This window comes from Rissa tridactyla, chromosome 11, assembly GCF_028500815.1.
Source record: "Rissa tridactyla isolate bRisTri1 chromosome 11, bRisTri1.patW.cur.20221130, whole genome shotgun sequence".
Lineage (NCBI taxonomy): Eukaryota > Metazoa > Chordata > Aves > Charadriiformes > Laridae > Rissa > Rissa tridactyla.
The window spans coordinates 17629151-17641655 of NC_071476.1; the positions used below are offsets into that span (position 1 = coordinate 17629151).

At 37.7% G+C, this 12505-nt stretch overlaps 1 protein-coding gene across 2 annotated transcripts in view; it reads left to right on the forward strand.

Moving 5' to 3' along the window:
• Positions 1 to 12505, forward strand: part of DOCK2 (dedicator of cytokinesis 2) — a 198930-nt gene that overhangs the window by 66322 nt on the left and 120103 nt on the right. For both annotated transcript variants that reach the window (XM_054217206.1, XM_054217207.1), the window contains one exon: positions 11220 to 11315. In XM_054217206.1, coding sequence (XP_054073181.1) covers positions 11220 to 11315 — 96 coding nt within the window. The remainder of the gene's footprint in view (positions 1 to 11219; positions 11316 to 12505) is intronic.

Consider the following 12505-nt stretch of genomic DNA (forward strand, 5'->3'; position numbering starts at 1 on the left):
AGGTGATTCTGCCCCTCTACTCTGCACTGGTGAGACCTCACCTGGAGTGCTGTGTCCAGCTTTAGGGCCCTCATCACAGGAAAGACATCGACCTGTTGGAGCGGGTCCAGAGGAGGCCACAAAAATGCTCAGAGGGCTGGAGCACCTCTGCTGTGAGGACAGGCTGAGAGAGCTGGGGTTGTTCAGCCTAGAAAAGAGAAGGCTTGAGGGAGACCTTATACCATAGCAGCCTTCCAGTACTTAAAGGGGGCCCTACAGGAAAGAAGGGGACTGACTTTTTAGCAGGGCCTGCTGCAATAGGACAAGGTATAATGTTTTTAAACTAAAATAGGGAAGATTTAGGCTAGATACAAGGAAGAAATTTTTTGCGATGAGGGTGGTGAAACAGTGGTCGAGGCTGCCCAGAGAGGTGGTAGATGCCCCATGCCTGGAAACATTCAAGGTGATGTTGGACGGGGCTCTGAGCAACCTGGTGTAGTTGAAGATGTCCCTGCTCATTGCAGCGGCGTTGGACTAGATGACCTTTAAAGGTCCCTTCCAACCCAAAGTATTCAATGTTTCTGTGATTATTCTAAGTATTTAGAATAATTTTCAAATTTAATCTTTTTTCTTTTATAAAAACCTTTGTAGTTGCTGAGAAAAATGTTTTTCAGTGTGCAGATGTTGTAGGCTGTGGTTTCTGCTTTCAGCACTGTCTGTGTAAAACAGATTACTCTTTACTGTACTTCACTTTGAGTTTCTTTCTCAGGCTTGTGGAGTTTTGGAGCACTGCAGAAATTGTAATCTGGGTGGTTGCTTTTCTCATTTGAGAGGATATTGAATTGACTTTTTAGTCCCTGACTTATTAGTGACCATTAGGTTATTCGATGAAGTTTCATGATAGTTTGAAGAATTTATTCTGACAAAACCTTGTATGAATTAATTACATTAAGAATGTCATTTCTTCTATGAATACATGCTGGTTTCTCCTGAGCTATAGTTTTCTGATGCATGTGTTCAAACTTTTTAGGTTTTTGTATAAAGGCAAGTTGTCATTTTAATTGTTTTTCTCTATGGGTCCTTAGATCATTTTCTGCTAACGAAATCATTACAGCATGTTGGTTTGTTTCGTAAAAGTATTTGAGTTTGAAACTGAAGAGGCTTGTCTGTTTGTGCAGGGCAATCTTCATGTATATTCTAGGCTATTTTCCTCCTTTTAGACAAAAGAACTTCATGAGGGATTGTTACAAGGTGATACTTAAGAGGTATTGGAATATTTGAATTTCAAATGGAATTTGTAGGAGAAATGGTGAAAGCATGAGAGGGCAAAGAGTGGAGTTACAAGTTGGTAGGGCTATAATGTAAAGTAAACCAGTTTCATTACTGTACACTTTAAAAGGATTAATACTTTCTGCATGTGAACCACATAAATTTAGTTTATTTTCAAACTTAACAGTTACAGTCCCTAGTAACAGTAGCTGATATGTCAAAGACTTGTTCATCCTACTGAAAACATGGGTTTGGAGCTCATGTTTGTGTGAGGGAGAACATTGCTATATGCAGAGCAGCATGAAGAAGTTGAATTCTTCTTGCTTGGTAAGGGTTATATGTAGCCCTATGATGTCTGAAGACTATTTTGTAGATTATAACTTGTCCAGTTTCCAAGAGTAGGAACTGATCCAGAACGATGTAGAAACAGGAGGGGCTGTTTTCCAGAGAAAAAATATTTGAAAATATAAGGTTTTTTAAAAGGCATCCTATTTTATTTATTTCTCAAATTACTGTTTCTAAAGAAGAACACCCCTTTCAACCTGTGTCTTACTCATATTTTAAGTGTAACTCTTGGCACTAAACCAGTTACTAAGTAGAGTTCTTGCTAATAAGTGTTTTTGTTCATTTTTGGAAATTCTTGTAAGTTTCAATCTTGGAGAAGAAAAAAATTAAAGTGTAGATACATTTTAATTATTATTATTTTTTTTATTCCTCAATATTAGTAAAAACATAAAGCTTGAGGGATGGATGATGACCTATATCCTATAGAAATGTCTGTAGAAAAAAGGTGTAAATGAAGTTCAAAGGTGATTGAAGAAAAGCAAGTGTTTGTTTCAATAAATTCCACGTTTGAGAGATTTGTAACTGCTGGTTTTGGACAGTTCTGCAAATGCATTAATGTACATATGCCTCAAGGACTTAAAAAAAAAATAAGCCAACAAATACTTTAGATTTCATTTGGGAACATTTTTGTTGAAAGCTACTTGGTTAGTGTGATGCTGCTGAGAGCTTTTGAAAAGCTCTTAATTTTTTTCCTTCAGATGTTCTTCCCTGATATCCAGCAAATGCTTAGCTGTATTTAAAATCAAATGCATTTTATCACTGAGGAGAATATTATTTTAATAATAGGATTTTTTGTTGTGGGTTTGTTTTGTTTAGTTTTTTTCACCAATCGGTATGCTGTGTATGTATAAACACAGCTGGAGACCAGAGGTTTAATGGGTGGTTGAATTCTTCACAGGTTTGGACTTCAGTCTTTTAACTATCCAATTAAAATTATGTAATTTGTATAGAATGATGTTGTTTAAAAGCATGTGATGCGTTCTGTGCTTTTCACAGAATCATAGATGGGTTCGGGTTGGAAGGGACCTTAAAGCTCGTCTCGTTCCACCCCCCTGCCCTGGGCAGGGACACCTCCCACCGGACCAGGCTGCTCAAAGCCTCATTCAGCCTGGCCTTGAACACCTCCAGGGATGGGGCAGCCACAACCTCCCTGGGCAACCTGTTCCAGTGCCTCACCACTGTTACAGTAAAGAATTTCTTCCTAATATCCAATCTAAATCTACCCTCCTTCACTTTGAAGCCATTACCCTGTGTCCTATCATTACACTCCCCGATAATGAGTCCCTCCCCATCCTTCCTGTAGGCCCCCTTTACGTACTGGAAGGCTGCTCTAAGGTCTCCTCGGAGCCTTCTCTTCTCCAGGCTGAACGCCAACTCTCTCAGCCTGTCCTCACAGCAGAGGGGCTCCAGCCCTCGGATCATCTTTATGGTTCTCCGCGGGACCCGTTCCAACCTCCTGTTGAAGGAGGTAGGCAGGCAGACCTTTTTGCATTAGGATAAACAATGGCTTTTTAGGCAACCCGTTATGTCATGAAAATTGCTGAGAATTTAAAACACACACATTTAAAAAAAACCCACCACATTCACATTTGTTTAGAACAAATGACATTTCCTTAATAGCTTCATTTAAGGAAGATAACCTGTAAACTGGAAATTCTCTGAGATGTTTGAGTGGCCGTTATCTACAGATTGCATTTGCAATAAATACTGATGAATTTGTAGTATAAGCAGAAAAGTCCCTTGGAGTGGGTTTAAATCCAGTTGTGGTGTCAGCGTATGACGACCCCTCTGGAGGCATCATATTCATGAGTGTAAGGAACATTGTAGAATATTTGGGACATCAACAAAAGAACTAGATGCTTCTGTTGAGAAAAATACATACCCTGGCATGCCTTCTGGCAATACAATTGCTAATCAGAGATAATATGGATGTTAGAATATGTTAAGGTATATGTCATTAAACATAAGGCTGTTTGGTTTTTTTTTCTTTTTGAACTACAACAACAGAGTGTCTATCACTAGTAGTTTTTTTGTTTCCTTGTTGGAGAATCCATGGGTCACAGTCTCATTTTTTCAGCTGTGCTAAATACTGTTCCTGCTTTAGTAATAAAAATTAGCTTTTGAGATGACTTACCTGAAGGAGAAAAGAAGACTAAAGGAATGGAGCGTCTTCAATACAGCAGTATCTAAGGCATCAGACAGTAATTTGTCTTTAAGAGACAGTGCAGATTTCTCTAGGTTGCAAGATAGATGTTTACTTTCCAGCTAAAGTGAAAAATGTTGTTTCAAGGGTATGCAGTTTTGACTTGCAATAGGAAGTACTTTGTATCCCATACTCTTGCTGGCAAATGGAAAAGGTTCACATGTAGCCAGGTTATTATGATAGTAGTATGTAGGTGGTCTCCTTCAGAATGCCTTTATTCAGTGTGATCTACATATAGAGAATTGTTTTGGTAATTAACCAAATTATTTCTTATGGGCTTGCACTTGAACCTTAAGATTAATGCAATTTTCTATTGAACAAATAATTTCCTGTATCTCAGCATCTTTCTAAGAAAATCGATGCTTTAACCTGCTGGAGGAGAAAACTTAAGGCATTAGCAGCAGACTCCCTTTACAATATTAATTGTAAGCTGTCATGAGAACACCAATGTCCTGTCCATATTTCTTCTGTGTTTCCATCTGAATAGAGAAATCTGGGTTTGGATTAGTATTTAAAACTTTTTCTAAACTTGATATTTTTGCATTGTATTTATTCTGTGAAAATCACCAGAAGTGGAATATACACAAAGGGCAGAATAGAAGCAGCAGTAGTTTTATGGTTTTTGTGGTCAAAATTTATATTGTGAGGTGTTCTTTGAAGTTGTTACAGAATTTTTGAAGAATGTATTATTTTTTTTTTTGTCAAAGAAAAAGATATTGTTATATTACCAGCTCTGCTCTACTGTTTTGCCCTGCATTGTTTGGCAAGTGAAAACATGTGAATCATCAGATCCTTGTGTTCAAACAGCTGCTGTCTGGCTGCTGGGTGCTGCAGGTAGGAAGTACATTAAGAACACTGGTTTATGGTAAGGACTTTATTTTTATGACTTAGCAGTCATTGTTAGGCATCTGGGTGAGATGCTTATGTTTGATTTTAAATAGCCTCTACAGCAGACAGCTTTTGGACATTAGATGACATAGTTTTGACTGAATCATGTCTAAAATTAGCTTCATAGCTTGAGAGACGCTGTGCTTTCAGCACCTGTGAAATACAGTTGAAGCTCAGAACTGCAAGTCAATCATTGACGAATGTCGTAGTGAAGTCTGTGACTTTTTGTTTCTGTTTTAATTAAGAACGCTTTGCTTTTACCTCTTTACGACAACTTTGGTGCGTGCAATCTGACAGCCCTTCATAAGGTGACTTTGTCTCTAATCTGACATATATTCTATAGTTTAATATGTACTGTATCAGAACAAGTTTTTATTTATTGTGCTTACACGATTAAATGTAATGGTAAACTTTCTCTTGGAACCTAAAATCTTAGTTGAGACTACAAATGGAAGTGAGATGTCTAATATTTTCCTGTTCTGTGCAGAAAGTCAATAATTAGTAGCAGCTGCATTTTAAGCTGTTGATTATATTAGTAAACAAGTCTGGAAGCATTTTAGAATTGTAAGGAAATTTGTAAAGCATTTCCCTAACTTATGGCAGATCTTAAGAATTTAGCAAAAGAGAATTTCAAAGGAATTTAGTCAGGGAACCTGCATGTTCTTTTAGGGCCAGTTATCTTAAGTTCTGCAGACAATTTTCAGTCAGAACAAGGCATGATTATGAACTATGCGATTTAAAAAGAATAAAAATCTTTGTCCTTTTATGTGTGCTCTTTTTTATGTGCATGTCAGAGGGGGAATGCAAAGTTATAGAACCGAATGCATAAGAGAGTGAGCATACCGAATCTGGTTGGTATAGAGTTCATTTTCTTCGTGGCAGCCCGTATGGTGCCGTGTTTTAGATTTGTGACTGAAACAGTGTTGATAACGCACCAATGAAAATTTTGTTCATTGCTGATCAGTGCTTGCACAGTGTCAAGACCTTCTCAGTTTCTCACTCTGCCCCACGCCGGGGAGTGTGCTAGAGTCGGGCAAGAGTTTGGGAGGGGACACAGCTGGGACAGCTGAAATTAGTTGACCAAAGAGGTATCTCCAATTGGATATCTCAAGCATGGGTTGTGTAATATTATAATTGTGAAGGAGTCATTCAGTTAGTCCACGTTTGTCACTGTCCAAATAAACGAGCTCTCTGTCATATTCTGAAGTGGATGACTGACTCCGAGACAACGTGATTACTCTAATTTTTGTCTCAACCCTGTAGAAGTTTAAATAGAACATGAAATCTAAATCAACCACTAACTGCTATTACCCTGCATGGATATTTTTAAAGAGAGTGAAATTTTGTTTGGTTTAGTTTTTCTATTAACTAGTTTGTGTGTACCGGTGTGTGCCATCCATCCCACCAATGAATCTGAAGGCATTTGAGTTCTGTGAGAGAGCTTCCTGCTGCTGACCTGCAGACCTCGTATGAGCTGTGATTGTTTCATGCCTTGATCACCTAGCAAATCCTTTTCAACAGTGAAAGCAAGTGTACGTTTTTGACCATATTCCGTTACACGGAATAATACAATTAATGTTTTCCAGGGGAGCATTTATATATGGTATAAATTGTTAATTTAGCTTCTGAAAAGTCTTATGCTTAACCAAATGGACTGCGGTGAAATGATGGGTTTTCCAGGTTTCACTAAAAACCATGTCACCCTTGTGAAGTGAAATATGATCTAAGAAAATGCATGTTACAATGGGTTGCTAGACTGTCTTCTGAAGCTAGAAAATCTTAGTTAAAATAAAGCTGAAATCTTGTGTCTAGGCAATGCGTGAAAATTATTTTTAGTTAACAATTACAGTATTGAATGCCTAATTGTTTTGTAGATCATCAAGAAGAAAGCTAGTCCTAGTTTCATAAACAAACCATTTAAATTAATTTCTTAAAATTTCTCTGAAAATTCAGAGGCTTAGCAGAAAATAACCTTTGCATGGTTGAGTGTGTGTGTTATTTGTTCCAGGAAGCATGTGTTACGTGCTACTTATGAATTCAGAGTAGATCTCAACTTTAATTTTGGAGTCATGGTTTAAATGTCTTCTGAACTTTTATTTAATAATGGTGTACCATGTCCTGAAATGTGGAAGGAAGTGAAGTTAGGTAAAAAGAGCCCTTCTCTTTGAATTTAAAAAAAAAAAAAAAAAAACAAAACCAAAAAACTAAGGCAAACTAAGGAACAAGTGACTTCCCTGTGCCTGAGGAAAGTCTGCAAAGATGCTACTATGTAGTTTACAATTTTTGGCTCTTAATTTTTTTTTAATATAGTGGTAATCAATATTATAAGAACAGCTATGATTAATGAACATATCTTGAATTGTAACAGAGGCCAAATCATAGAATATTTCTTGCAGTACCACAGCTAACAGTTCTAGCTGGGCTGCCAGTTTTTATCTCTATATTGGCTATGGCAGCTGCATGGACAGAGTTCTAACCAGAAAAGCTGTTTAAGTGGTGCAGTTCTTGGAGTGAGACATAGTATCTTTTCCCTGGGTGAAAAGAAAATACTCTGTGCAAACTACATGCTGTGAGTTTTAGTGCTTTTAAAGACTATTGTTGGAAGGTAGCCACTGTTACAGCAGGTGGCTTCGCATACTTTTAAATGAATATTAAGAAGTATCAGAAAAAAAAAATCTATACCATGCTTGCTTTGTTTCATGTGGCTTCCTCTGTAATGGTGTAGGGTTTTTTTGGTTGGTTGGTTGGTTTGGTTTGGGTTTTTTGCTAATGCAGACATTACCAAAACATCCTACACAGTCAAGGCAAGGAATGTGTTACAACAGGAGCGTACCACTAGACTCACATGGCTCGTTATGGGGCTTCTGATGAATGTGTCATACATGGCTTGGGGAGCTTACATGGAATAAGATATGGTCTGATACTGCGGTTCAGACTATGCATTATGCATATGGCTCAGCTTTCTGAAGACAAACAGATTAGAAACATGCTGGGGGACATTATATTTCTGTGACACAAACATTGATCAAGAAGCTAATGTCTTCATTTCTAGCACTGTCAAGGAGCTTCTGGTTTATCTCTGTCAAGGAGCTTCTAGTTCGTATGCAACAAAACCGCTCGGAAGCAGCATGTGGTGAATAGAAGGGATCAAGGATTTCCCTCACAATTGTTCCGAACTGAATTGCTGATATAGGCATAGCCATATAATTTTCAAGGATTCAATTTATGCTTAAGATAAAGGCATACGTAATTGGTGTATTTAATTTTTGTAGTTATGGGAAGGAAGTTGTTATACAAATAATGCAGTTTCTCAATTTGAAGCTTGTATTTTCCAATTGATAAATAATAAGAAATGAAAAATTCTGCGACAAGGTGTGTAATTGTATAAAGCTATTGTACTCCAGGTTGCTTTACCTTTCCTCTACTGCTGTGTTAACTGGTAGCTTGATAAAATTATGCATTTCATGGCAGGTGGCTTGCCATAGGGCCTCTGCTGTCCTAGGATTCGTTCTTTCAACAGCTGAGAATGTTTGTTTGAAACAAAATGCTGAATTTTGACTGGTACCTCAACATGTAAGTGTATCAAATGTTCTACACTTAAAAGCAAACACTGAAATTATTTCATAAATGCAATACTCTGGAATAAGAGATGAAAAACTGCTTTTGGGCAGAAGTGCACAATCATAAAATATACTGCTATAATCAAAGTTCGAGAAGAATATACAAAAATGATTTGAAAACAAAATAGAAAAGCTGTGTAGACGTCTGTAAATAAAGCAGTGTTCATCAAGAGTATACTCCGAAGACGTATCAAAAACTTACCCAGAATGCAGTTTAGATAAAGCTAATTATTTCCTGAAAGTTAGGTTTGACGTTATAGTGATGCTAGTGAATATGGAAAGCGTTCAAGTTCAAAGAACAAATAGGATGCCTTTCACAGAAACACAAAATCCTCCTGAAAAAAGCAAACATCTGTAGGATGCAGATGGTTTTCACTGTAAGGTTACCAAACAATTCCATGTCTGTGCACTCAATATTGCCGTTTCTTCCATTTTTCATTGTGTAAGCTGTATTTGTTAAGTAGAGAATGTCGAAACTCTGAAAAAGACGATACTTGAATGGAATATATTTTTTTCAGTAGTTTTCACTAGCGCTTCTAGTAGAAGAGTAGGACTTGAAAACATGTTGCATTTTAGGTCCTGAAGGCAGTGGATTAGAGATAGCTCTTCTATATATTTTCTAGTCCAGGAAATCATGCAATTTCAAGCACCTTGGTGGTATTTTTCTTTCCTATGGTTGGCTCATCTTTTTTGACATCCTTTGTCCCCTCTTCCTCACACTGTCAACATCTGTCTGCTTGTTTTTCCTTTCTCTGGCTCCTTGTGAGATGCCGTCCCTCTCTATTTCTTTCCCATTATGCTCTGCTCCTTGTTCTAAGTTTCAAGCGGGGAGCAGTAACTATTGTATCGTATGGTGAAACAGTAGTGAAGAATCTGTGATCCAGGTAAATACATCTGTAGTGCATTAGTACAGTCTTGGAAAGAGAAATACTTGAGATGGTAAGAGTGGCTTGTGTAGCCTCTTAGTCCGGTAAAATTTATACTGTTTTACAAAGAATGTTTCAAGTAATGTCTTGCTTTCTAGCTGTATAATAAAACACTCTAAAAATGGAAAGCTTGTGAAGATACCCTGGTGCCAAGGGCCACCCCTGTTCAACAACCCAGTGGCAAAGCTGGATTTTCTTTTTTCTACTATGAGGTCAGCTGTGCCGATACATTCCTTAGGAGGACTAAGATATGCTGCTGCTGCAGCAGAGAGGCCAAAAGATTCTGCTTGTTGCTCTTTGAATGTAAAGTGTCTCTCTGATTGTGATGAACGGAAGGTGTCTTTCTGACTGAAACTTTGCATAAGCCTGAAGAATTTGCTTTGCTGTATGACAAAGTGTGGTTATGTTTTACTGGAACAAAGCGCAATTTTATCTCAGAGGCTTTTCAGGTGATTAAAAAAAAAAGAAAAAGGAAAAAATAGGGACAAGAAGAGCATTTGCTTAATTATTAAAGTTAATATGGGGAGAGATGCACTGCAGATTTTTATTTTTAATTTCACTGTTACTTCGAGTGCATTTAAAATACAAAGCCGATGCACTGTATGGTTTACATGTTGTTTGATTGGCATAAATCTTAAAGCTCACAGTATGCATACTGGGAGTGGAGGAGATGGAAGAGAAGGCAGCTTTGTGAAAGCACTCCAACAAATGTGTCTTCTCGGCAGCAACTGTCAGGTGTAGCATTTTTATAAACATGGAATTGTACCAGAGAAATCGAAATTAAAAAAAAAAGAAAACACAAACCTCAAACAAATTATTCTGTGAATACATTGTTCATTTATAGAATATAGTAACTTGAAATTCTGTGACAGGTGAGAAGATAATTTAAGCTTGCATGTGTCCTCGTTGAAGGATACAATGAGACTAAATGGTAATAGTAAATAAATGGCTAGACGTGAGGAAGGTCTCTATTGCGAGGGATGCTGGCCTGATCCAGGTTAAACAGGAGAAAGAAAGGAGACAGTGTTGGATGTCTCAGAGGAAAAACAGAGTCAGAAGCAGTTTCTCCTGGGCTGGTATTGGAGCTCAGCCACCTAAAATATTGTTAAGAAACCACCATGGCTTCTGTGATTGTGGTCGTCTTTCCATACTATGTGTGATGTCGAAGAGGTGCCTCGTTGGTGTAAGTTTTTTTTTTTCCTGTTAGAAATTTTCTTATTAGAAACTTTTTCTTTCATTGATTGTTTCATGTTAGTTTCCAAAGTTGTTTAGTGATCAAAATAAGGTCAGTGAAATTGGTGAATATAAGGTTTATAACCCCCTGCTCAGTGTTGTAAAATAAATCAGATGTCCTTTTGCAGGCAACGTGCCGGAGGTGCTTATTGTTTGGTGTGAGTTGGTGAATATTTGCCATTGGGCTGCAAAGATTACTCTCAAAACTTGTTGCTGACAGGAGATGGGTCTCTAGTGCAGTCCCAGGCAGCCAGACTGACTGTTACTTTGGCAATGGGGCCAAAGAGTAGACCATCTTCAGTTTGTTCCCTCTCAGAGCTGACAACTGAAATGAAGATGACTTTCTCCTTTAATAATATATACTTTGTGACTGCAAGCTAAGAATATTACTGAGCTCCAGACTACCCTGAGAACCATGATACAATCGCCTCAATTATCTGTTGCCAGGGTGTTGCTATTAAGTTATAGGCTACTCAGTTAGTTACCAGGAAAACAGGAGTCCCTTGAGTGAGGGATGGGAAGTGACTATTTGAAACAAAAAACGGTTATGGGATAGAAAGAGCTAAAATTGGACTGTGCCACTTGAAATGAATATTCCACTGAAGTTGCTGGGACTAAGGAGCAGTGTGAGCAAGGAGAATTAGTGTTCTTTCAATAGGGTAGTTATATTATACAGCTTAAACTGTCAACATGGAGCATTTCTTTCTTTTACAAGACATACAGATTTAATACCAAAACTTTTTTTTTTTTTTACAGGCATCAACTTATCACCATATTCAAGAAATAATGGTACAGTTATTACGCACCGTGAACCGAACTGTTATTACAATGGGACGAGATGATCCCTTAATTGTGAGTAATATTTTAATGTATTTTAATGCTTTGAAAGTAAGTTTATGGTTATCTGGAAAAATGCAAATACGGTATTTGTGGAGTCCTTGGTTGTGGACTTCTTTAGACTTTAAATAAAAGGTCTAAAGCTTTACTCTTTTTTTTTTTCATTCATCTGTGCCACTGTAGTGTCTTTTGAAGTGTACTTGAATACTGTGAGATGTGTGCATTCTTTCAAAAACCAAATATTAAATATAAAGTTAATTGTTTGCAAACAGAAGAATATTTTACAACTTGCATAAAGGGCACACTTTAACACATTGAAAATAGTGTTTCTACTAATCTAAAGTGGAAGTTTCTGAGTAAAATTTTTAAAAAAAAAGCTATTCTGAATAGCTTATATAAATAATTGGTGGATGCTCTGTTTCCCTCAGTTTTGCCACATGCTTTACTTTTTGGTGGGTTAGATTTGCTATGGAACAGCCAGGAACAGTTCCTGGCTCTGTTTCTGGAGGTGGAAGATGATGCCCTCTGTGCACAGGGAAAATACCTGGGGATGCGCTGGCACAGAGCGCTCCCCTGGGATTGCTGTGGAGATTCCATTGTTTGAGAGTTACATTCAAGGACAGATTCTGCAATTTATTCACGTTTAAGTACATACCTCATGGGTACTCCCCCTGATTTAGATTATTTGTGAGAATGAGAGTGAGTTGTGTTCAGCAGGAGTTATGGAACTTGCCCTTCAGACTGTGCGCTTAAGATGTATGTTAATTGTTAGTTTTTAGAGATTTACATTATTCTGCAAAATCATGAGCAGCATTTACTTGATGGTGTTGGCCATGAGCGGTAGATTGCTTGTCTCCTAAAATGTACTTTTGTTTCTTTGTTCATTTCTGTTGGAAAATCAAAATAACAGTTTTAGATCCTTGCCAGTCAGAGCATGTGTGGCTCCTAATAATTGAGTTCTTCAGAGGAGGTATTTGCCAATGGTTCCTTCAAACTCCCTGGTGTGGTACATCTGCAGGTTTCAGAAATCATATCGTTAGCTGATCATCAGCACTGCAGTCTGCTGCTGTTCTGTGTGTAACCCCCTGGCGTGTATGCATGGTCGTGACAGGAAGAGGTTTTGAAGGAAGATGCAGGGAACTCTCTTTACAGTGTCTGAAAATGTTTTCTGTACTTGCAAAGAAAGCATCATATGAGTGTCATGG